This window comes from Oryctolagus cuniculus, chromosome 9 (genome assembly GCF_964237555.1).
Source record: "Oryctolagus cuniculus chromosome 9, mOryCun1.1, whole genome shotgun sequence".
NCBI classification, from domain to species: domain Eukaryota; kingdom Metazoa; phylum Chordata; class Mammalia; order Lagomorpha; family Leporidae; genus Oryctolagus; species Oryctolagus cuniculus.
In genome coordinates, this window is record NC_091440.1 from 124,504,586 (window position 1) to 124,528,492 (window position 23,907).

At 49.2% G+C, this 23,907-nt stretch overlaps 1 protein-coding gene across 17 annotated transcripts in view; it reads left to right on the plus strand.

The window, feature by feature from the left end:
• The window catches only part of BMAL2 (basic helix-loop-helix ARNT like 2), a 70,009-nt gene that overhangs the window by 11,979 nt on the left and 34,123 nt on the right, over positions 1-23,907 (plus strand). For 11 of the 17 annotated variants that reach the window (XR_011379036.1, XR_011379037.1, XM_070049544.1 and 8 more), the window contains exons 2-4: positions 9,380-9,518; positions 16,847-17,025; positions 23,095-23,174. Coding sequence is in view for 15 of the 17 variants with exons in the window: in XM_070049544.1 (XP_069905645.1) it covers positions 9,380-9,518; positions 16,847-17,025; positions 23,095-23,174 (398 nt within the window). In the remaining 2 variants the exon portion in view is untranslated. Of the gene's footprint in view, positions 1-9,379; positions 9,519-10,708; positions 10,795-12,790; positions 12,834-13,064; positions 13,796-16,019; positions 16,045-16,846; positions 17,026-23,094; positions 23,175-23,907 lie in introns of those variants that run through there. The other 6 variants (XM_051850886.2, XM_051850887.2, XM_051850888.2 and 3 more) reach the window with 4 other exon arrangements.

Genomic DNA, 23,907 nt, shown 5'->3' on the forward strand with positions numbered 1-23,907 from the left:
CTTTTTCTATTGCAAACCAAATATTTCATTATAATTTAATCAAAGAATAAATTTTAAAAGTTGGGCAAGAATATCCTGCACTTCCCTGTTCCATCAGATGAGACGCAACATGCGAATAAATGAATTGAAGGCAGCTCTGGCCGTGGGACTTGGGGACGGTTTTTGGCTTTGTCCTCCACTGCTTGTTCAGGTCCACCTCACACTGAACTTCCGGACGCGTTTCTGATCTCCCTGCTTCTTCCCACGGTACCTCATCTCCTGAGTGTGGCGATGCAGCCTTTGTATCCAGCGTGGCTCCCATGCTTCACCGCAGTCCCGACTTTTCCTCTAGCCATTGTCCAGAACGCGAGAGGGGCGCTCTCGTCCTTTGTCTCTTGTCAGGCTGTGGCTCCCATTGGTGTCGTGCTGTTTGAATACATTTGAAAGCCCTGCACATTCGAAACCACGGATGTGTTGTGTCTCAAGCAAGAGACAAATCCAGCCTTCAAACAACATCCCCGGTGTTGACGGTCACACAGGCAGGTGAGATGGCTGAGTACCCCGAAACTGCGTGATCAGCTACGGTGGTCTGTTCAGTGGGGTCCATAAGTGATGCCGTTCCTCCGTGATACCACCCTTCTCATCACTTCTCCCTCTCCATCATTTCCCCCTTCTCCTTCCTCCTGCGTTGCCAGTGGCTCTCAAGCTTTAACTGCAGGAGGATCTGGGAGGGGCCTTCAAAAACTCCAGGGAAAATGCGCATGGTAAAAGAAAACTATGCATGGATTTCAGATTTCTCCTGCACCACGGTAACAGTATCTAATTCTGTCTTCCTGTGTTTGAATGTTTTGAAGTCCCTTCATTCTAGATTTTAAGCTCCACCAAGAAACAGTGTTTTTCCTTGGTCACCATTGCATCCCCAGCCCTAACACAGCGTCTGGGTCATCCTGGGTTCTGGAAGGATATTTCCGTATTGAGAGATCTGTAGGTCAGGCTAGGACCACAGCTGACCAATGCCAGGCGACTGTCCAGATCACAGAAGAAGCTGTCTCCTGCCTCCTGCAGCCTTCCCCCCACATCTTGCTGCAGATTGCAGAACGAGTCAGCTTGTTGAGTTCATTCAAGGGATTAGAAGTCATAAACGTACTCTGCTTCTCCCTCTCTCAAATCATGCCGTTGGTTTGTGTTTCTCCTGACTGCCATGTCCTCGTGACGTCAGGTGGGAAGAGCCTTGGCATACAAGAGATCCAGAGCGCTTGCTGGCTTCCAGGCCATCTGTAGTACAGTCCAGAGGAAGCAGTATAAGCAAATCCACTTCTTACTCCAGCATGCTCTAAACTGCTCGGGCCTTTGCATCGAGCGAGCCTGGGAAATCCCTGGCCCTCGTTAATAGCAGGAAGGACACATCATAGAGGTAACCAGGTCTCCTTGGGCTCATTTTAAGCCAAGAGGCACGTGTAAGCCATGAGCTAGCACAGCCTAACCCCTGAAGCTCTTAGGTACCATGACAGTGTCCAGAGTTTCATCACCAGACTGATCTTCCCCAGCTCAACCCGTTCCCCACCTGCTGAGTGATCTGACCGCATCTCTTCCCTGGCATCAGCCTTTGCTTTCCTCTAAACTCCGCCTTGGGCTCTGCCTGTGCCAGTGCTGCACAGTCAGTGAGCCCTCGCTGTTCTCTCTGGCGTTTTGTTCAGCATGACAAGTACTCACTGGGTTTGAAGGTAGAGGCTTCGCACAGTGGATGGCACACCCACCCGCATCCCATATCAGAGTGCATGGATCTGAGTCCTGGCTCTGTTTCCGATTTCAGCTTCCTGCTAATGCACACTCTGGAAGGCAGAGGTGATGGCTCAGGTAGCTGAGTCCTTGCCACCCACGTAGGAGACCCAGGTTGAGTTTTTGACTCCTGGCAACTGTAGGCATTTGGGGACTGAATCACCCCACAGGAAGTCTGCCTGTTCCTTTGCCTTTCAAATAAATAAATAATTTTTTTAAACAGATGTAAATGACATACTGGTCATGTTGGCAGATGGTATATGGGTTAGATGTAATATGAAACCAAAAATATGTTGATAAGGTAATACCAGTGAAGATTAAATTTAGTAAGAAAAACAGGGCAGGGGCAGGTGTGGTGGCTTAGTATGCTAAGCTTCCGCCTGCAGTGCTGGGATCCCACATGGGTGCCAGTTTGAGACTTGGCTGCTCCACTTCCTATCCAGCTCTGTGCTGTGGCCTGGGAAAGCAGTAGAAGATGACCCAAGTCCTTGGGCCCCTGTACCTGTGTGGGAGGCCCAGAAGAAGCTCCTGGCTCCTGGCTCCTGGCTTTGGATTTGCCCAGCTCTGGCCGTTGCAGCCATTTGGGGAGTGAACCAGCAGATGGGTGACCTCTTTCTGTGCCTCTCCCTCTCTCTGTCTGTAACTCTACCTCTCAAATAAATTTTTAAAATCTTAAAAAGAAAAATAGGGAAGCACTTAAATATATAATGAATGGAAGCACATGGAATGGTTAAAGATGTGTAATGAGCTATAGCAAAAGCAGATTTGGATTAGCACAGGAAAAATCTACTTGGGAATCAGGAGTGTCGGGTTCTGTGATAAAGGACAAGCAACGTAATCATCATTGGAACTCTTTTGGGAAAATAATTATATTCGGCAATCTGTAATGTCAATACAGGCGACTGAATCAGCAATGTCAAGTAAAAGTGGTTAGATACAAAACAAATGCGAATATAATCCTGTAAATTGTGGAAGTATAGTTCCAAAACATGGTCAGCCGAAGTCCTCCTCTCCTCTCCGTGGGACTGGACAACCCTGGGATGCTCTCCTCCAAGTGCACCACGCATCAGAGGATTTTTGAGCAAAGTGTGTTCAGAAGAGAGCAGTGAGACTGGTGCCAAGGCATCCGGGGAGGACTGTCTGAAAGAACTACGCGGTGTGGTTCAGGAGCGAGGAGGATCTGAGAAAAACCTGTTACAGCAGTTACTCTGTTGCTGGTTTGTGTCTTAAACATTTCTCAAACTCACTGCTTTGGATTCCCAGCAGTGATGGTGGCTCTGAATGGTCTGCTTGTCTGTCCAGGTCTTCTTCAGAAGGGGTGGGAGAAATGTGTACTTCCCTCATTCTGTGGGGACTGTCATGGGATCGGCGTGTTTCTGATCCAGCTCTGCAGCAGGCCAGCCACTCAGTGCCTCGGACCTGGGTCACCCAGCTTCTCCACGCCCCCTTGTGCCTGCAGGGACGAGGGTACAGCTACTCCTTGGTGCCTGTCTGGCTCAAGAGCCGGCCCCCAGCCCGCTGGACTCCATGCAGAGACGTGACCCCTGCGCTTCCTGCTACAGTGTTTCTCTCCCCTTCCTCATGACTTCCCTCACACGGATAGGAAATCACTACGGGGTGGCCATCCCGGGAAAGGCCCAGCACCCCGCGTTGCCCTGCAGAGGTATGGAGCTGCCCGAGTGTGTGCGAGGGGCAGGGCCTGGGCTTGAGCTGGGGGTCTTACGACATGTGTGCAGTCAGGAACTTCTTCCTTGAGACACGTCCTCAGGTGGTCAGGGTCTGTGTCAGGTGCCTGTGGTGTGTGCTGGGCTGTCCCCAGCCACCAGTGGCCACTCTTTGTGGACCTAGGATGGCATGACTCCTTCCAGAGCAAGGAACTGGCTCCTGACAGGCCTTCAATCTGTCATCCCGTGTCGCATGTCCAGGTGCTCAAAGCAGGACGGCCGCCCTGCACCTGCAGAGGGGATCTTCTGTGACCCAACACCTGCAGGCAGTTTTCAAGCCCCTGGAGTACCTTTGCTGCACACAGTTCTCTTGCACACCAAGTGTAGGACAAGGGTTCGAAACCAGGTCCTTTCTCTGGGGGAAACCTGGGAGTGGCTCCGGGCGTTCTCTTGTCCTGAGGAGCACAGCGCTCTCGTTCTCAGCAGTCTGCACAGTGCTGTGGATGTGTCCTGTCAAAGACTGGGAGTGATACAAAAATTTCTCTTGTTGTATGTAAGTAGGTTTTTTTAAAATATTTCATTTACTCATGTGAGAGGCAGAGTTACAGAGGGAGGGAGAGACAGAGACAGAGGTCTTCCGTCCACTGGCTCACTCTCCAAATGGCCGCAGAGGCTGGAGCTAGGCCAATCCAAAGCCAGGAGCCAGGAGCTTTCCTGGGTCTCCCATGTGGGTGCAGGGGCCCAAGGACTTAGGCCATCTTCTACTGGTTTCCCAGGCCACAGCAGAGAGCTGGATTGGAAGAGGAGCAGCCAGGACTTGAACCTAGCTCCATCTGTGGGACTTAGGACATCCACATGGGATGCTGGCACCACAGGCGGAATCCTAGCCTAATATGGCACAGCGCTGGCCCCTGTATGAAAGTAGTTTTGAATTAAAACAATATGTGCTAGTTGTAGGAAAGAACTGGTAAATGAAGGAAAATGTCAGTGAATGAACCACATCTTACATTTCTGTATTCTGAGGCTTTAGCATCTCAGAGCCTTGCCCACCCCAACGGGACTCCCCCTTGCTGGGCTGGCTGGACACTACAGTGAGAAGGAGCTTGCCTTGGAGCAAAGCCGCTGATGCAGATCCTGCCCCTCCCCAGCACTCATCCTCCAGGGCCAGCCACCTGGGTGTCCTTCCCCACTCCCACCCCCACCCCCACCCCATCCAGCCTGGGCTGAGATCATCCCGGCATTCCTGCAGGAACCGCAGGTGGCTGTGGCCCATTCCTCCCCTTCCCCTCTGCTTCCTGACCCACACGCGAGGGCCTCAGTTCCACTTCCAGAGGTCTTCCCCCTTGTCTTCACTCTGCCTTCCATCTGGGGCCACCTCACGTGTTTGGAGACGTTTCTGGCACTCCCCTTCCCCTGTGCCATCCTGTGCGCCCTTGCCCTTTCCAGCACATCCTGTCCTCTTCACAGCAGGTGAAGGCACCCATCCCATCGGCCCCACAGCCCTTGAACCTTCAGGAAGCGTCTTCCCTCCAAATCCCCACGTCGGAACTTCTCGCTGGCCACTGCTTGAGCATTTGCGGCTCTCCCTGATGTGCAGTCTGTGTTCCCCTGAGTGGTACTTCCGGTGCTCCAGCTCCTCTCCCTTCTCCTTTCAGCTCCTCCTCTTGCTTTGCTGCCCAGCCCGTACTCTTCAAGGCAACATTTTACTGTGATGTTGTTTGTCCTTTTGCACTTAGGCGAGCTTCCCTGGCCAGTGACCAGCCTCAGCAAGCAGAGCGCTTTTCCCTGTGCTGGAGTCTTGCACCCATCCTGTGACCGTGTGCGGTTTCACACACCTGTCCTGGGTCCCTGCAGTGCAGCAGTGGCTGGCTTCCCCTTTATTAGTTGGAGCTCATGGAAATTAATAGTCCTCAGAGGAAATAAGCCCAAATGCGGTTCCATCAGTCAAGTCAGAGACATTTCAACCTTGTTCTGGGGATGTCCACTTGGGTTCCTTTCTCACATCTGAGCACTCCTCCCATGACATGATTCAAGCACCAGCCTCAGGCCTTGGCAGGTGGATGTCTTGCTACTTTTGAGGTCAAGGCCAAGAGAATCAAACTTGCCCCCTGACATCTGGGTTGGAGAGACAGAACTTTCGGAAATGTTTGAGTGTCCTACCTGAGATGCACTGGGGATCCTGACCTTGCCTGGAAGGGTCTTTGGCCTTCTGGGCCCAGGGTTAGCAGCAAAGCTGTGTTTTCCTGACCAAACTGGAGAGGGTTCCGAGACCAGCTCTGAGTACCATCTGCATTAGAGAAGTGGGCAGGTATCTGGGTGCTGCAGCTTCTGCGAGGAAGACTGAGGGCTGAGCTGCAGTGTCCACCCTGCCCTGGGGAGGTTTAGCCCTAGAAGTGGTCGGGGCTGGCATGGTGTCCAGGTGATGCCCTTAGCTCCCTGCTGCCTGGAAATAACCGGAGACTCTGCAGCGTGACGTCTGGGGTCCTCCGTGAGCTGGAGAAACCGGCTTTCCAGCTCAATTTCATGATATGGTTGGGCATCCCTTTTCAGAGATGCTTGGAACAAGGAGTGTTTTGGATTTGGATTTTCTTTGGATTTTGGAATATTTTCATATGTATAGTGAGATATCTTGTGGATGGGCGCAAGACTAAACACAAAATTCACTGATGCTTCAAATACATTTGATATCCGTAGCAGGAAGGAGCTTTTGTCCAGTATCTTTTGTGCTTCTTCGTTTTGACTGACCCATCACATGAGGTCAGATACGGGCTTCCACCTGCAGCATGCTATTTCAGATTTTGGAGGTTTTAAAAAAATATTTATTATATTTATTTGAAAAAGAGATCTCCCATTTGCAGATTCACTTCCCAAAAGCCTACAACAGCCAGGGCTGGGCCTTGCTAAAGCCAGGAGTCAGGATTTCCTACGTGGGTGACAGGAATCCCACTATTTGAACCATTGTCTGCTGTCGCTCCCCGTCTTCGTGGACGAACGACACAGGACCCTGCGCTGTTCTTTCGTCTGCTCGGCCCTCCCCGGGTTTGCTGCTGGTTCTTCCCGGGTTGGCTACCGTCCCTTCCACCTCCGTGGGAGGGCGGTTCCCCCTGCCACTTTCCCCACTTCCGCGGGGGAGCAGCACACCTCCGGCTGGCTCTCTCGGGGGCTGCACAGGTGTTCCTTCAGATAGATGTTCCTGGTGCATGTTGTCTCTCTCCTCCTTTATAGTCCTCTTCCGCCAATCCCAACTCTGCTACCCACACGCCGAGTATGCTGCTCTCCTCCAATCAGGAGTAGGTCCTGCTGCTTATTGGTTGAACTGGAGGCAGCTGTGTAGAAGTTGTTTCCTCCTCTCCCAGCGCCATATTGTGGGAGAGCAGATGCATAGAATAAGTCTTAATTCCAGTAACTTAGTCTAGTCCGAGTTGCTCCCAGTTGCTCCCCACAGTCTGCTTCATTCCAGGGTGCATTTTGGGGATTACTGGATTAAGGGTGTTTAACTTATTTCAGTTACACACTACGTTCAGCTATGGCTCTTCCTCAATTGTCCATATGTAGTCTTTGTTCTTTCTAAGAAAACTGAGACATGATACTTAAAAATTTTTGAAACAGTATTAAACAGGAGAAAGGAGAAAAATTCTTTAATTGGCTACACAAATGAAACACCTGGAAACTTTTCATTGTGGTTTTCCCCCTTCCTTGCAAATGTATTATCTTTGTATTTTGTTTATCTTTTTTTAAAAAAAAAAGATTTATTTACTTAAAAGGCAGGGTGACAGAAGGAGAGACAGAAAGAGAGCTTCCATCTGCTGATTCATTCCCTAAGTGGACAAGGCTCGGCCAGGCAGAAGCCAGGAGCCTAGAACTCCATCCAGGTCTCCCATGTAGGTGCAGGGCCCAAGCACTTTCCCAGGTGCATTAGCAGGGAGCTGGCTTAAAAATAGAGCAGCCAGGACTCAACCAGTGCTAAGTATGGCATGCTGGTGTCGTAAGTGGTAGTTTCACACGCTGCACCACAACGCCAACTCCCTTGTCTTAAGTTCAGTCTGTGTCTTTCATCCTGCTTTTCTCACTGAACATTACCTAAGCAATTCTTGTATCAATAAAGCCCATCATTAGCATCATTTTTAATAATGGTGTAGGATTTCCCAGAACGTGTTTCTGCCTCCTGTTCATGATGTTCTCTAAGCCTAAAATGCCTGGCCTAAGAAACCCTTCTCAATGCTACTCCCTGCCCCTGGGCAGGCTTAACTGCCCTTCCTCGTCTGCTCTTGCTCCCTAGGCCTCTTGCTCTGTCTAGGTACGAACTGCCTTCTGTATTTGGTTTATATGTACAAATACACGTGTATACAAGGTAGCTGCTAAGTCTTACCATTTTAAGCTATATCCTTTAAAGCCTTTATCTATATTCTTGAGAAACAGTGGTTTTTCTGTTTACTACTGTTACATTCTTTTTTTTTTTTTTTTTTTTTTTTTGACAGGCAGAGTGGACAGTGAGAGAGAGAGAGGTCTTTCTTTTTCCGTTGGTTCACCCCCCAGTGGCCACTGTGGCCGGCATACCTCGCTGATCTGAAGCCAGGAGCCAGGTGCTTCTCCTGGTCTCCCATGCGGGTGCAGGGCCCAAGCACCTGGCCATCCTCCACTGCACTCCCGGGCCACAGCAGAGAGCTGGACAGGAAGAGGGGCAACCATGACAGAATCCAGTACCCCGATCGGGACTAGAACCTGGGGTGCCGGCGCTGCAGGCGGAGGATTAGCCTACTGAGCCGCGGCGCCGGCCACATTCTTTATTTAGTGGAGGATTAAGCTTGCGATTATAAAGTAAATCATGGGGCTATAATTGTGACATAGAGAGTAACATCCCATGTGGGCACCAGTTCAAGATCCTGCTGCTCCTCTTCTGATACGGCTCCTTGTTCATGGCCTGGGAAATTAGTGAAAGATGGCCCAAGTCCCTGCACCCCCACCACCCGCATGGCTGACCTGGAGAGCCTCCTAGCTTTGGCCTGGCTCAGCCCTAGTTGTGGCAGCCATTTGGGGAGTGCTACTAACATATCACTTTAAGATGCTTAGTCATAGGTTAGACAAAAATGAAGTACTAATGGACACTATTCAACAACAATGCCAGCTATAAATAGCTGGATGGATGGCGGGTATTTCTCTCTGTCTCTCCCTTTCTCTCTGTAACTGTGACTTTTAAATAAATAAATAATTTTTAAGAAAAGTAGATAGAAAGTATGTCATTGTGAAAATTAGAAGAAAAATAAGAAAGGAAGGAAGTGGGGGAATGGGAGTGAGGAAGGGAAGGAGGGAGGGAGGGATGCTCTTAAATCTCTATGTTTGAAATACATGAAATTTGTTTCCATTTATAAATAAAAATTTTAAAAGATATATCCTCTACCTAGATTAGGTATTTATCCCATAATAAATACCATGATATATACAGTATTTCAAATCTCGCTGAGCAAGTGTTTTCATAATGTATAATACTATTTATAGCTGGCATTGTTGTTGAATAGTGTCCATTAGTACTTCATTTCTGTCTATCCTGTGACTGAGCATCTTAAAGTGATATGTTAGTGGTAAGAAACAGCATTTGGCTTCCGTTATAACTCACTAACACCAACTGTGAAACAGTACTGGGACTGGCATTTAGCTTAGTGGGTAAGAAGGCAGTTGAAACACCCGTAGCCCACACTTAACAGCCAGCTGCGGGCCTGATTCCAGCTTCCCGCTAATGCAGACTCTGGGCCGCAGCAGGGATGGCTCAAGAAGTCGGGTCCCTGCCACCCTTATGGGAGACCTGGACTGGGTTCCCTGTTCCTAGCCTTGGCCCAGTCCCCTCTGCTCATTGCAGGCATTTGGGGGAGCAAGCTAGCAAATGGGAGCTCGCTCTCTCCCCTCACAAATTTTCTAAAAAGTTAGAACTGAAATGTCTTGCTGTGCTTTATCTGCTGTAGGTCAAGGGCTGGTAGAGGGGAACCAGTGCATTGCTCCATCGGTTTCCAGGCACGTGAGCCCAGCAGCCGCTGCACCCTTCGGCTTGCATGGCATGGACTTTCCAAGAAAACGCAGAGGAAGTGATTTGGATCCACCCCAGTAAGTGAATTTCTTAATCAAATCCCGTCAAGTCTTTGTGTGCTTTTTAAATGATGAATTGTTTCTGAGGAGCAGGGAACTTCTGGACTTTTCCATCCGACTCTGAAGGCAGCCAGGTGTCCAGGAGGCTGTGCAGAAGGGAGGTGTGAAAGAGACAATGCGCTGGATGTTTATGGTCCAGCACAACACCTGCTTCCTGATGGAAACGCTTCAGCACTAGGGGCCAGTTGAGTCATATAAAACTCTTGCTTCCCATGTAAACCCAAGTAGACCATAGTTATGGTCAATGTTGAGAATACTCACCAGTTCCTTGTTCAAACTATTCTTAGTTGCCTCTCCAAAGCTAGGGTTTGCATGGGGAAAACATCCAGGCCAAATAAAGCAAGCCATCTGGAGCGACTCCCCTTCAGCTAACTCCCCTTCATGTGACTGTGAAGGGGAGATTCTGAGTAGGGGGAGGAGATGAGGATGGAATGAAACATCCATTCTTTTTTGACTTAGTTCTTCCTAATACGCTGTTATAATTTAGCTTCAGTCCCCAAGACAGCACAATCAGTGTGACCGATTGACCAATAGGGAGATTTCCCACAATCGTAGGACGCCTGGATTCTTAGTGTCTCCCAACAACAACAGGGATGCATGTGGGAGCTGCGGTGGCCCAGGGTGCAGTCTGCCCAGAGCTGTTGGCTGTGTTTGTTCTGTGTGATCAGTTGATAGTCCCTACTTAATTAGTCCTTCTTACTGTCTCCCTTAGTCCTAGAATCCTAAGCACCACTGTTCTTAGTGTGTAAGAAGGCTGTGGCTGTTGGCGTGGGAACAGCACGTGCTAGAGGAGTGTAGTTTCTTGCCATGTCAGCAGCACAGTTGAGACCCTAGTTGATCTGGCAGGTGGATGGGAAAATGGGCGCAGTCCTAGGGGAAATACTGGACACCAGGCAGGTTCTGACAGATTCGCCTTTTGGGCAGCAAGCAACACTAATGATCATTTACTTGACTGCCCAAATTTTAGAAAATGAAGAAGCCAGCACTCACAAGTGTCTGGCACCACACACCTCCTTGGAATGCCAGGTCCTTAGTGTGGTCTTTCCTACATTACTCCTACCTTCCTGTCTCTCTGCAACTGGACAGGGCAGTTCTAGCCCTTGAAGGGCTAGCACATCTGAGTGGGGGTGACCCAAGGTCTGCTTTCTTCCGGCTCAGGAGTCATGACAGGAGGAATGGTGGGAAGGCTTCCCCAGAATCCCTTTGCTTGCCTTCTTTCACCAGGGATAGAAATGTCAGTGCCAGAGAAGCCCTGGGCTGTGGTGTAGTCCCTTCCATACTGGGTACCATCACCACATCCACAAAGACAGGAAAAATGATTCCTCTTGCTTTGCTCATTACCTCTCCCAGACCTCCTCCATTCTGCCCCAGTCCTCCTTCCATCCCCCTTTCCATCTCCTGTAAGGAAATGCTGGGTTTCATGAAGTATTGGTTACACAGTAACCTTCCCACCAACAACTCAGGGCATGAAAGCCAGTCAGTAGATACAAGGTATTAGGCGTTTTTCAACAAGAATGTATGAGAATGTTTTGACTGGAGAGGTGGTTCTTTAAAAAGGTCTTTGATGAGGATTCTATGAAATATTGAATTTTCTTAAAAACTATGTTTATTTACTTTCATCTGCTTGAAAGGCAGAGTGACAAAGATAGAAACAGGGAAAGAGAGATCTTACACCCTGTTTCACTTCCCAAATGTCTGCAACAGCCAGCACTGGTCCAGGCTGAAGCCAGAGGTCTGAAACTCCACGGGGTCTCCCACATGGGGAGCAGGGACCCATGGACTTGGACCACCATCTGCTGTTTCACAGGATGCATTAGCAGGGAGCTGAATCAGAAGCAGAGCAGTTAGGACTAGAACCACACTCTAACACGGGATGAGGGTACCCTACGTGCCAGCTTAACCCCCTGTGCTGTGACACTTGCCCCTGGCATGCAGTCTTTTAAAAATTTGTTGAGAACCTATTATGGGACACCCAATAGACTAGGAGCAAAAGACATAATAAGACATAAGAAACACTTACATGAAAAAAAAAAAAGTGCAGGAAGAGACAAATCATGACTGTACATCCGATAGCTGGAATAATAGGCACCCCGGGAAGTATGGCAATGAAGAGGGGTGAGCATTTAAATAAAGTTAGGATCAGGAGTGAAGGATGGCTTCCTGGATAAGTTGACAAGTTAAATTGTACTCTTTTTTTTTCTTTTAAAGATTCATTTATTTATTTGAAAGGCAGAGTTAGAGAGACAAAGAGATCTTCCATCCTGTGGTTCACTCTCCAAATGGCCAATCCGAAGCCAGGTGCTTCTTCCAGGGTCTCCCACGTGGGTGCAGGGGCCCAAGCACTTGGGCCATCTGCCACTGCTTTCCTAGGTGCATTAGCTGAAAGCTTGATTGGAAGTGGAGCAGCTGGGACTCGAACCAAAGCCCATACGGTGCATTCACACTGCAGGCAGTGGCTTTACCCATTATGCCAGAAAGCTGTCTCCCAGTAAATTGTAGCTTTAAAAAAATATGTGAAAGGCAGAAACACACACACACACACACACACACACACACACGTACATATACATAGAACACATACACATACATACACATCACACGCACAGAAAGACAAAGCCCCACCTGCTAGTTCATCCCCCAGAGAGGCCCACAATGGCCGGGGCTGGGCTGAAGCTGGGGCCAAGAACTCTATCCATAAAGTCTCCTTGAGTGGCAGGAACCTAACTAACTTGAACCATTATCTGTTGCCTCCCATTACCTGTTGGCAAGAACCTGGAATCAGGAGCAGAGCCAGCATTCGAACCCAGGCACTCTAAAACGGGACATGGGTGTGTCAGTCAGCATACTAAGTGCTAGGGCAAACTCCCAGCCTTAGACCCAATCCTGAGTGGAGCTGGCAGTGAGCCTGCAGGGCGGGAGTGAGAAAGCATTGTCGGCAGAAGCAACAGCAGTGTACAAGGTCATGGCCGGAAATTGCCTTCCGCTGTAAAGGAAACCAGTGGTTGTCACACATTCGAGGGGGCACGTCGAGGTGGGTGAGCTTTGAGATGCAAGTGACAGACGCCCATCTCAGAACAGCATATTTCTAAGGGCACAAAGGTGCGGGCCGCAGCCGCGGATGGCATCACCTTCGCTCGCTCTCGTCTTTGTGCATGGTGGTGAGCCCCCACTCCATCTCAGCCTCTGTTTGGCTCTGCGTGTAGTGGCGGCCAGGCGCCATGGGCAAGCAGAGGTGCGGCCCAAGGTGCTGCAGGACCCGAGGGAGAACACGGAGTTCACGGACCACGAGCTGCAGGAGCGGTGCAAGGGCTTCCCCAAGCACGGCCCCGCCGGACACCTGACCGTGGACGAGCTCAGGAACACCTACCAGACTTCTTGGCCTCAGGGCAGCGCCTCCATGTTTGCCAAGCGCGTTGACTTCTGGGAGATCGTCACGACGCGAGCCCGACCTCGCGGGGCATGCTGGGGCAGACGCTCACGTGAGCGGCAGCGATCACATGAGCCGTCAGGAGACACGCAGGTCGGGCAGGCTAGCTGCAAAATGGCGGCCTCAGTGAAGAAAATGCCCGAGGAGGAGTGTACTCCCGACACGCGACCGGACTACGGACACCGAGGGAGACGGCCGGCTGTCCCCGGAGGAATTCACCCAGGGTGCCATGGCGCGGCCGCCGCAGCGCGACCCCAGGCGCCAGCCAGTTCTGAGCAAGGGGCCTTGTCTCGCTGCTCGAGCCTCGCTTGCAGGGGCTGCCTCCACCGCCATTCCTGCTCTGCAGAGGCCGCGACCCCCGCTCCTCCAGCGGGCCAGTGCGGCGTCCCTCCCCGCCCACCCTGCCCCTTCTCTCCCAGGGCGGCTCCCAGGGCTGGGATTCTGGGAGGGTTCGGGTGTGCTCGGCTCCAGGGACACGGGCAGGACTGTCAGGAGCGTTGAGACCCCAGGTACGTGTGGACAAGGTGGGGACGGGGATGGAGACAGACAGCAAGCCCTTCTCCTGCACGGCTGCTCCCGCCCTGCGCGTTCCCCCACCAGAGCCGCTTGCACGCGTGTGCACGGCGGTCTCACATATGTCAGCTGCAGTGAGACGTACCGTGTAGGTCTGGATTCGGTGCCTCTGATGCGTGGCCTGCCTCGTGGCCTGTGATCCTTGGAGCCTGATTGCTTTTTGCTTATGCATCCTGCAGCCGCCTGTCTCAAAAGGGGAGTGCATGCCCAGAGCCATGACATTGCTGCTGTCCGTGTAAGAGCACAAGCATTTATGTGTGGTCTTTTTTGTTGGTTGGTCTGGCATTTCTGATACTAAAATGATCAAGTAAACGAGGAAAAAAGAGAATATGAAGGTACTTCAGGAAGTTGGTGGAGAGCGGCCGGTGCTTGGCTTAGCAGGGAACACACTCCTTGGGATACCCACTATTGGAGTACCCGAGTTCACTTCTTGGCTCCTGCTCCTGACTCCGGCTTCCTGCTAATGCATTCCCTGGGAGGCAGCAGTGATGGCTCAAATAGTTGGGTCCCTCTTACCCACATGGGAGATCTGGATGGAGTTCCTGGCTCCTGACTTCAACCGCAGGCCCTTGTGTGCAGTTGGGGCCCTTGTGTGCAGAGAATGGGAGCTTTCTCTCTCTTCCTCTCTCTCTCTCAAATGAATACATCTTAAGAAAAATTGTGGACAATGGAATTAAAGGGGAGGTTTATTTTGGTACAAAAACTTTCCGGCCGGTGCCGCGGCTCACTAGGCTAATCCTCCGCCTAGCGGCGCCGGCACACCGGGTTCTAGTCCCGGTTGCCCCTCTTCCGGGCCAGCCCTCTGCTGTGGCCAGGGAGTGCAGTGGAGGATGGCCCAGGTGCTTGGGCCCTGCACCCCATGGGAGACCAGGAAAAGCACCTGGCTCCTGGCTCCTGCCTTCGGATCAGCGCGGTGCGCCGGCCGCAGCGCGCCGGCCAGGGCGGCCATTGGAGGGTGAACCAATGGCAAAGGAAGACCTTTCTCTCTGTCTCTCTCTCTCTCACTGTCCACTCTGCCTGTCAAAAAAAAAAAAAAAAAAAAAAAAAAAACAACCAAAACTTTCCAAGTTCATGGGTAGTTTTTTTCATGGTGTGTATATATATATATATATATATATATTTTTTTTTTTTTTAGAAAAGAGATGTTTTCCATTCGCCTGTTTTAATGAGACACTCATGGTTTTCCATAGCACCCACATCCTATTACATAACAGTAAACTCTATGGCTGAGCTTGTCTTTTGTGAAGTTGCCTTGAGAGATATTAATATTTTCTTATGATGATTTTAGGACTCCACTGAGACTCATTGCATTCCTCAAGACCCTGGGTTCAGAGCCTTTGTTTGCTCTAAAAACAAATAGTCAGTCCTATTATCTGGTCTTCCCACTGTCTGCACTTTGTTCTGTCTTGAAATTGGAGTTGTATGTTATTTCTTAAATTTGCCCATCTAATGCACATTAGTTGAAGTCTCCATGGAACCCAGATATTTTTGTGATTTTTCATGTTGCATTCCAGTTCCTTAGTTCAGGTCTTATATTAAATAATGAAAGCATGTAGACATGTTTTACTTCCCAGCTGGACAAGAAAGTGTCTTTTTCCAACTTTTGTTTCCCCACAGCAGATTCCATGGTTGGGCATGCAGTGGAATTTCTGAGACGTGAGTCAGTGTCTTTCTTTCCATTGCCACGCGTGGCATATTGGAGAGTTTTCTGTGTTTTCTCTAATAGCTTTCATTTCTTCTTCCCATTACACTTCGTTTGATTGACAAGGAAGCCCCTTTAGATTTTGGACCTTGGCTTACAGTTTCAAGGAAGCACGAGAAGGCTGGAAGCATGTGGATATTATTTTTTTCACGTATTTTCACTATTTATACTGAATATTAATATCACATCTAACTAATACTTGCGATAAAGAAACTTGGACTGTAGAACTTGTTGAAATAATTGTTTTCTCATAATTGCTTGACTAATAGCAAGTAAATATATTTCCAATGTTTCTACACAAATAAAGAAAGCATTTATTTTGTGTGTATAAATAGTGCTAATTCACAAGACTCATGATATATGTTCTTTGTGACATTTTTGGCCCCTGTTGTATAGAAGGGACACTTAGTGATGAGCAGGCATGGGGAGATGGGAGACAGTGTGGTGTCTGAGACAAGTTGCTGAGCCTTGCCGCTGTGGAACACTGGGAGCTGTCAGGAAGAGATGTGGAAGAAATACAACCGGAGGTGGAGGCAGGAGCGAGTTTCCCAAGAACCTTGGGATGTCATGAGGGAGTCTGAGCAGACGTCTTGGGTGGTGCGGTGCGTGGGGACGTTATATACAGTGGGATTGGGATGGTCTGATTTGTTTAGGAGGAAAATTCTGGAAGTCCTAAGAGAGGCTGGGAGGGGAAGACACTGGAAAAGGCATCCACTTAAAAGACTTCTGAGGCAGCGTAGGGCCAGGGTGCATGGAGAGGAAGAGAAAAGTATTTAAGCAGGGTTCGGGAGTTCGTGACTATTTGGTTCCTCACAGGGAAGGAGAGGGAGGGAGTAGCATGGGTGCCGCTGGGTCACCTGCAGATAAACCCAGCGTGAGCAGAGTCTCGGGAGCCACGTGGCAGGCGGTGCGTTCTGTCTGGGGCTTCTTGAGTTTGGGGGTGCTTGTGGATGCTCTACATGTGCAATTCCAGCTCCAGAGCTGGGGCACTGGGTACAGTTGGACTGAGGTAGGGGTGTGACTGGGGTAGCCTCGGAGTGGGTATGAGGGAGACCTCCCAGGGTGAATTACGGAGAGGGAAGGAAGGCCCCAAGCTATGAATTGTGACATCCACCAGCATTGCAGGGGAGAGAACTGAGCGAGGATCCCAGGGGACTGAGCCCAGCAGGGAGTGAGAGGGGGAGGAAGTCACAGAAGCCAGGTGAGAGAGGGCAGGGACTGCGGGCGCCCACAGCAGAGGCTGTGGGGGTTGGTTCAGAGGGGGAGAAGCCGAGATGGAGTGGAGACCTCACTGTTTCGGGAAGCTGGCTGAGAAGGCAGGAGGGGCAGGACAGGACCAGCACCAGCTAGAACTGGGAGCAGGTCTCGCAGCAGGAGGAGACTGGAGCCCTAACAGGGAGCTGTGATGGGAGGGAGGCCTCCAGGCTGCCACTTGCTTGTGCCGGTGTCTGAGGGGTGTTCACGTTGACTGCGAGGGTACCCCCGCCCACTCTGGGCCGGAGAACCGTGTGGGCCTGCTGGACTCAACACCTGCCCCAGGAGCACCTGTGGGTGACTGTGGGTCTCTCCATGTTCAATGTACAGGATGCTCTTTTTCCCTCGGAAAGAAGCTCATAGTCAGACCGAGAAGCGGAGGAGAGACAAGATGAACGGCCTGATTGAGGAGCTGTCTGCCATGATCCCTCAGTGTGGCCCCGTGGCCAGGAAGCTGGACAAACTCACTGTCCTCAGGATGGCCGTGCAGCACCTGCAGTCCTTAAAAGGTGAGCTTGGAACGCCGCCGGCCGTGGAGCTGAGCTCTCTGGTGGGTGGTTCTGCTTTCCCCGAGACTGTACCAGGCGTCGTCAGCCCTTGGTCAGCCCTAACTGTGATGCTTGCCCGTATGTATGTGGAGGGAGCCGACTCAGATGTCAGGAAACGCGGCTCTTGTAAGAGCTTTGTCTGCAGCTTACTCTCTGAACTTGGAAAGCCCTTGTTGTCCCTCGTATACCATGAAGGAATGCTATCTGCCTGCACTTCTCTCTACTTTGGAAGTAGACAGGTAGAAGTGTAGGATTCATCATTAAAATTCTAAGTCATTAGGACACTTACAGGCTTTGAAAAGAAAATTTTCTTGAGTTCAGCCATTTCTCTTAAAACTTCATTGAAATTTATTGGTAGTACTTAGAAATGCTTCATACCTTCCTAGGCCAGGGTTTTCTCATGTGGCTGGACACTGGGTGAGGAAGGGCCTCTGCTGTGGTCTCTTGGTGTCTGTGTGGTCACTGCTGACTTCAGCAGTTCCTCAACTTGACCTTGAATTTTAAATGGAAGAGTAATACAAAAAGTTCATGAAAAATGTATATTATGAAAAAACTGTGCATGGATTTCAAATTATTATTTTTTGCACCAAGATAAACTTATCTTTTTTTCTATTTTTCCACAAACTTTTTCCAAAAAAAATTTCTAGTATTCACTTGTTCTTTCTTTATGTTTATTTGAATGGCAGAGAAACAGAGATAGGTAGAGAAAAAGAGAGAGAGGGAGAGAGAGAGGGAGAGAGGGAGTGAGGGAGGGAGAGAGAGAAGCCTTCTACCTGGTGTTTCACTGCCCAAATACCAAATACCTGAAACAGCCATGGCTGGGAGTCATGGACTTCATTCTGGTCTCCTGTATGGGTGACAGGGACCCAAGTGCTTGAGCTGTCACCAGCTGACTGCCGAGGTACATATTAGCAGGGAGTTGTATTGGAAGCAGAGGGGCTGAGACTGGAACCAGGCACTCTGATGTGGTAGGCACATCCCAAGCAGCATTGTAAATACTGCGTCAAACACCTGCCCTATCCACAAACTCTTTAAAAGAAACTTTTTTAAAAAAGATTTTTAAAATTCATTTGAGAAGTAGAGATACAGACTGAGAGAAAGGTCTTCTGTCTGCTGGTTTACTCCCCAAATATCTGCGATGGCTGGAGCTGAGCTGATTTGAAGCCAGGAGCTGGGAGCTTCTTCTTGGCCTCCCATGCGGGTGCAGGGGCCCAAGCACTTGGGCCATCCTCCACTGCCTTCCCGGGCCACAGCAGAGAGCTGGACTGGAAGAGGAGCAGCCAGGACTAGAACTGGTGCCCATATGGAATGCTGGTGCCTCAGGCCAGGGCTTTAACCCGCTGCGCCACAGCGCTGGCACCTATTAATATTTTTTGAGACAAATTTCAGTGTGATTCTGTAGATCATTACTAATCAGTGTAGGGATTTTACCAAGTCTAGAACAGTACTCCAGAACAGTCCAGAACTCCCAGATTCCTGGAGTGTCCTTTTGGGACCATGATTGGAGATCTTACTTTCCTAATAGTCTGTTGTGAAATAAGGTTCTCTTTTACCCACTACTGGGCTTGGCTACATTGCATGCAGTGTTTCCCTTAAATCTTTGAGCAGTGAAACATGGCAGGCTCAGTGGAGGTCACTTGGTTGCAGCACTGAAGTTGCCCAAGCATTGTCACATCTGCAAGGCCCTTCGGGAAGAGGACCTGTGCCTTCGGTCTGTGGAGTGTTCAGCAGAAATGGATCCAGCATCGACTGCCCTGCTGCCCTGTGCTGAGGCTGTGCGGAGGGAGCAGGGGTGGCGGGTGGGGCACGTACATCTCTTGTCAGAGTTCCTGAGTTCAAATCCCTGCTACTCCGCCTTTCCGATCCAGCTTCCTGCTAGCGCATACCTTGGGTACTAGCAGATGATGGGTCAAGTGCTTGGATCCCCACGCCCTGTGTGAAAGTCCTGGATTGAGTTCAGGGCTCCAGGCTGGTCCTGGCTATTGTAGCCATTTGGGGAGTGTACCAGAAGTGGAAGAACTCCCTTTCTCTCTGTCTCTCCTTCTCCCTGTTGTTCTGCCTTCCAAATAAAGAGAAATAAATGATCAGCATAGCCCTGACTGTTAATGAACAACTTAATACAGTATCCCTCTTAGTAGTTTTTTTGTCTGTTCTACTTAATATGACTGGTTTAATTCTGTAATTAATACACAGTTATTCTTAAGTGTTGAAATTTAACTGAAATGTGATCCCTGTTAAACATAAGAGTAGGAATAAAAGAGGGAAGAGATATATAATTTGGGACATGCTCAAACTGACTTGCCCCAAATGGTAGAGTTAGAAACATACCAGGGGACTCCAATTTAATCCCATCAAGGTGGCATGTACCAATGCCATCTCACTATTCCAAGTGATCAATTTCAGTTCACAATTGATCATAATGAAAGGACTAAGAGTCAAAGGGAGCACATAAACAAGTCTAGTACCTGCTAACACTAACCGATAGAATAAATAAAGGGGAGAGTGATCCAACATGGGAAGTGAGATACTCAGCAGACTCATAGAATGGCAGATGTCCTAAATAGCACTCTGGCCTCAGAATCAGCCCTAACGGCATTCGGATCTGGCCGAAAAGCCCATGAGAGTATTTCAGGCATGGAAAGCCAAGACACTCTGGCAAAAGATCTCTGTGAGTGAGATCTCAGTGGAAAGAACAGGTCTTCAAAGAAGGAGGTACCTTTCTCTGAAGGGAGGAGAGAACCTCCACTTTGACTATGACCTTGTCTAAACAAGATAAGAATCGGAGAACTCAGAGGGCTTCCATAGCCTTGGAAACTCATGACTGGAGCATAGGGAGATTACTGATGCCATAGACAGGAGTGTCAATTGGTAAAGTCAACAACAGGAGTCACTGTGCACTTACTCCTCATGTAGGATCTCTGTCCTTAATGTGCTGTGCATTGAGATTTAATGCTATAACGAGTACTCAAACAATATATTTCACTTTGTGTTTCTATGGGGGTGCAAACTGTTGAAATCTTTACTTAATGCATACTAAACTGATCCTCTGTAAAAAAAAAAAAAAAAAAAAAAAAGAAATTATCAACTCCCAACTTGACTCTCACTGGGATTAAACATGACAATAGGTCTGATCTGATTTCATCATCATTTAAAAAAAATCATCTATTATTTTTCACTTTATGTTTCTGTGTGGGAGCAAACTGTTGAAATCCTTACTTAATGTATACTAAGCTGATCTTCTGTATATTAAGATAATCGAAAATGAATCTTGATGTGAATGGAAGGGGAGAGGGAGTGGGAAAGGGGAGGGTAGTGAGTGGGAGGGATGGTATGGGGGGGAAGCCATTGTAATCCATAAATCGTACTTTGGAAATTTATATTCATTAAATAAAAGTTAAAAAAAAAAAAAAAGGAATGAAGAGGCTGGCGCTGCAGCTCACTTGGCTAATCTTCCACCTGCGGCGCTGGCACTCCGGGTTCTAGTGCTGCTTGGGGCGCCAGTTCTGTCCCAGTTGCTCCTCTTCCAGTCCAGCTCTCTGCTGTGGCCCGGGAAGGCAGTGGCGGATGGCCCAAGTGCTTGGGCCCTCCACCGCATGGGAGACCAGGAGGAAGTACCTGGCTCCTGGCTTTGGATCGACGCAGCACGCCAGCCGTAGCAGCCATTTGGCGGGGTGAACCAAAGGAAGACCTTTCTCTCTGTCTGTCTCTCTCACTCTCTCACTGTCTAATTCTGCCTGTCAAAAAAAAAAAAAAAAAAAAAAAAAAAAAAAAAAAAACACAAACAAACAAACAAAAAAAACGAAAGAAAGAAAAGGAACAAAAATCTGTGCCCCCAAGGGCACATAGTCTGATGGGGGACAGACCCAAGACCAGGTCTTCGAAGCTCGCCTGAGGGCTTCCAGCAGGGTTACCAATGGGAGGGGCTGGAAGCTGGGCGTCACAGAGGCGTGCTTCCAAATCCAGAAGGAGTTCTAGGATGAGGTACGGCTCCCGGACAGAAGTGGAGGGCCCAGTGTTCACCCAAGGGCCTGTCTAGCTCCTGTGTCAGTGCTGCTCCCGGGTGAGGTGATGGAGGGCCACTGGGTCTGTGTCCTCCACCCAGACTGCCCTGCAACAGCTCAGAAGCTGGCTCATCAGTGGTTGTTTGTGGATTGTGGTCATCTGACCCATAGCCTGGTTACTTTTAAGGCAGAGGATGGAGAAACACTGTTTTTCTGTCTGCTAGATCAGCTGTTTTTCTGTCTTAGAAACTGCTCCCTATCTGAGTGCTCTTCCCGTGATCCGGGTAAAGGGCAAGGGTCCCCTCCCCTTGCACACTCAGTCCCTTGCAAGATTTAATGCTGGGGATGTGGTCATGAACTGGGACTGCATCAGAGTGTGAACTCGTCCTGACACTGTCCAGGCACTCCTCCTTCCTCCCTGTCCTCATCCCTCATGCGTGGCTGACATTGGGTTGCAACCACGTTGGGAGCCCACGGACAGTCTGCCTCACCCACACACACAGGGGCAGTGAGTGCAGGGGTCCCTGCCATGGCTTCCAGCCACGGCATGCATTTGCCTTGGGAGATTGCTAGAAGCCAAGAATAACACACACACAGCATTTCCCAGCGGGGAGGTGGTCAGCATAAGAGGAGGTGGTGGCATTGTTGTTTCGATCCTTTCTTTTGGATGAGGGAAGGGGTCACGTGGCTGTATGTGTTTGGGCCATCATTATTCTGAGAGCCAAGTTTGTGACTTGCCATGGGCAAGTGTACAGAATATTACAGCTGTCATCGCTTTGCTAAGCGGCCTCACTGTAGCATCAGCCCTGCTCCAGGGCTCTGGTGGTCTCCTGAGCCTGCCCTCAGCCACCCAGCCATCCAGTCAGGGCCACCCTTCTAGCTGATTGACACTGGCAGTGTTTCCCCAGCTCCTGTCTGCTGTGCAAGCCCCACCAGCCTGGCTTCCAGCCTGGCCAGAAGTGTCACGGCCTTGCTCAGGGTCCCGCTGTTGTTGAACCCAGCCTGGCACTCGCAATCTGCAGCTTTCACCCCTTTCTCAGTCCCCTGCCCTGGGGGCCTGCCCGGAGGCTCTGTGGTAACAAGAACCCACTTGGAAGAGTTCTCGGAGGCCCAGGATGGAAGATGACTCCATTATGATTCTGACAGAGATTTTGCTTTGCCAGTGCTTGGGCTGTCAGTCTGCAGAAACATAACCCAGTCGTGGCCTGAGGTGATTTTGTTTGTCTGGGTTTCTCTTCTCCCAAAAAATACTGAGGTAATCAGTAAGTTGGGTGGCGAATCCATTCAGGGGCCAGACTGTGGCTCTCCCCAGGAAGAGGGGTGGGACTAGCGAGGTGGGGGACTTAAAGGGGGGAAGATTGATTGACTTGTGAATCTCCAGTGTCCTGGGAATATGGCACCCAGGCTCTTGGCCTGGCCCTGTGCCACCTTGTAGCTATCAAGGGCTTTCTCGTGACAGGGTTGGAGGGTGGGCTCTGGACACAAGTGGTCTGAGCACTTCTTTCCTTCTCTCCTTCCATGCTCAGGACTAACAATGCATTATTTCCTGTCCCTTACATACTGTGTTTATTATTAGAAGTCTCCATATGATCTTTAAAGGGGTTTTCTTACTTGAAAATATTACAAATCTATAAAATTGGTTCAGAATTCCAGAATCTCTCCATTTAAAATAATTCATATGAGTTGTAATAATTAAGAACTATCAAAATAATTACATTCTTGAATAATGGTGCATGTGCATTTCATTGTAACGCTTTCTTTCTAAACTGTTGACTTTAAAGGAATCTGTGATTCCAGTATTTCCCATCTATAAGCAACCTGTTTTGCTCTGGTAACAACGAGGTACGAGAATGACTGTGGAAGAGGTTTTAGGGAGCGTGAAGAGGAGACACCACCTCCTCCCTCATTATTGCCACCATCGTCACCATCACCGTCACAGCAGTGGTGCAGCAGCGTCACTAATGTGCACTGAGCGCTAACGTCATCTCCCTCTCTGTTTTCTGTAACTTTTCGATTTGTTTGTTTTTAGGCTTGACAAATTCTTATGTCGACGGTAATTATAGGCCTTCATTTATTCAGGACAGTGAACTCAGACATTTAATCCTTCAGGTAAGTAATGAGATATTTTTGTATGAGCTGCATCTGCCCTTTCATTTTTATTTGAACAAAAGGCAGAATTTCTGTAGTTTCTTTTGAGAAACACACAGGGCTCTATATTGCACTGTATTTCCTTCAATAAAGAAATCTGAGATACAGAACTAGCCATTAGTTGGGGCTAATGAAAACAGAGACGCTGTGCAAAATACCGAGCGCAGCTTGTTTCGGTGCTGGTCCCTTCCAGTGCCTGACGCGCGGCTCTCGGACTGTGCAAACTCTCCCACCGTCTCTACTCCTTCACAGCTGCCTGCCCAGTCTGCCCCATGTCCTTCAGGTTCCTGCCCCTGAAGATGAATGGATGGGGAGTGGGCATTTTGTCCTCATCCTTCGTATTTCTGAGTTTTCAGAGTCACGACTGTGGAGGTTTACTTGACAGGGAAAATATGACCATGTAATTAATTGACTTACCCTGCACCCAGCAAGTGCTAAGATATTGATCTTGTGCTCTGACTACGGAAGTTTAGCCATGGTCTGATTAAATACAAAGATTCTTTATATATACATACAGAGTCTGAAAAAAATCTTAGAAAATGTATATTATGAAAATATCATGCATAGGTTTCAAATTTTTGTCCCCAGATAAACTTAACTTTTACTTTCATTTTCAGTGAACTTTTTTTTAAAGCCCCTCTTATTTTTGTCCATTTTTCTTTTAATTTTACTTTTTTTAGAAAGCCGTTCTGTT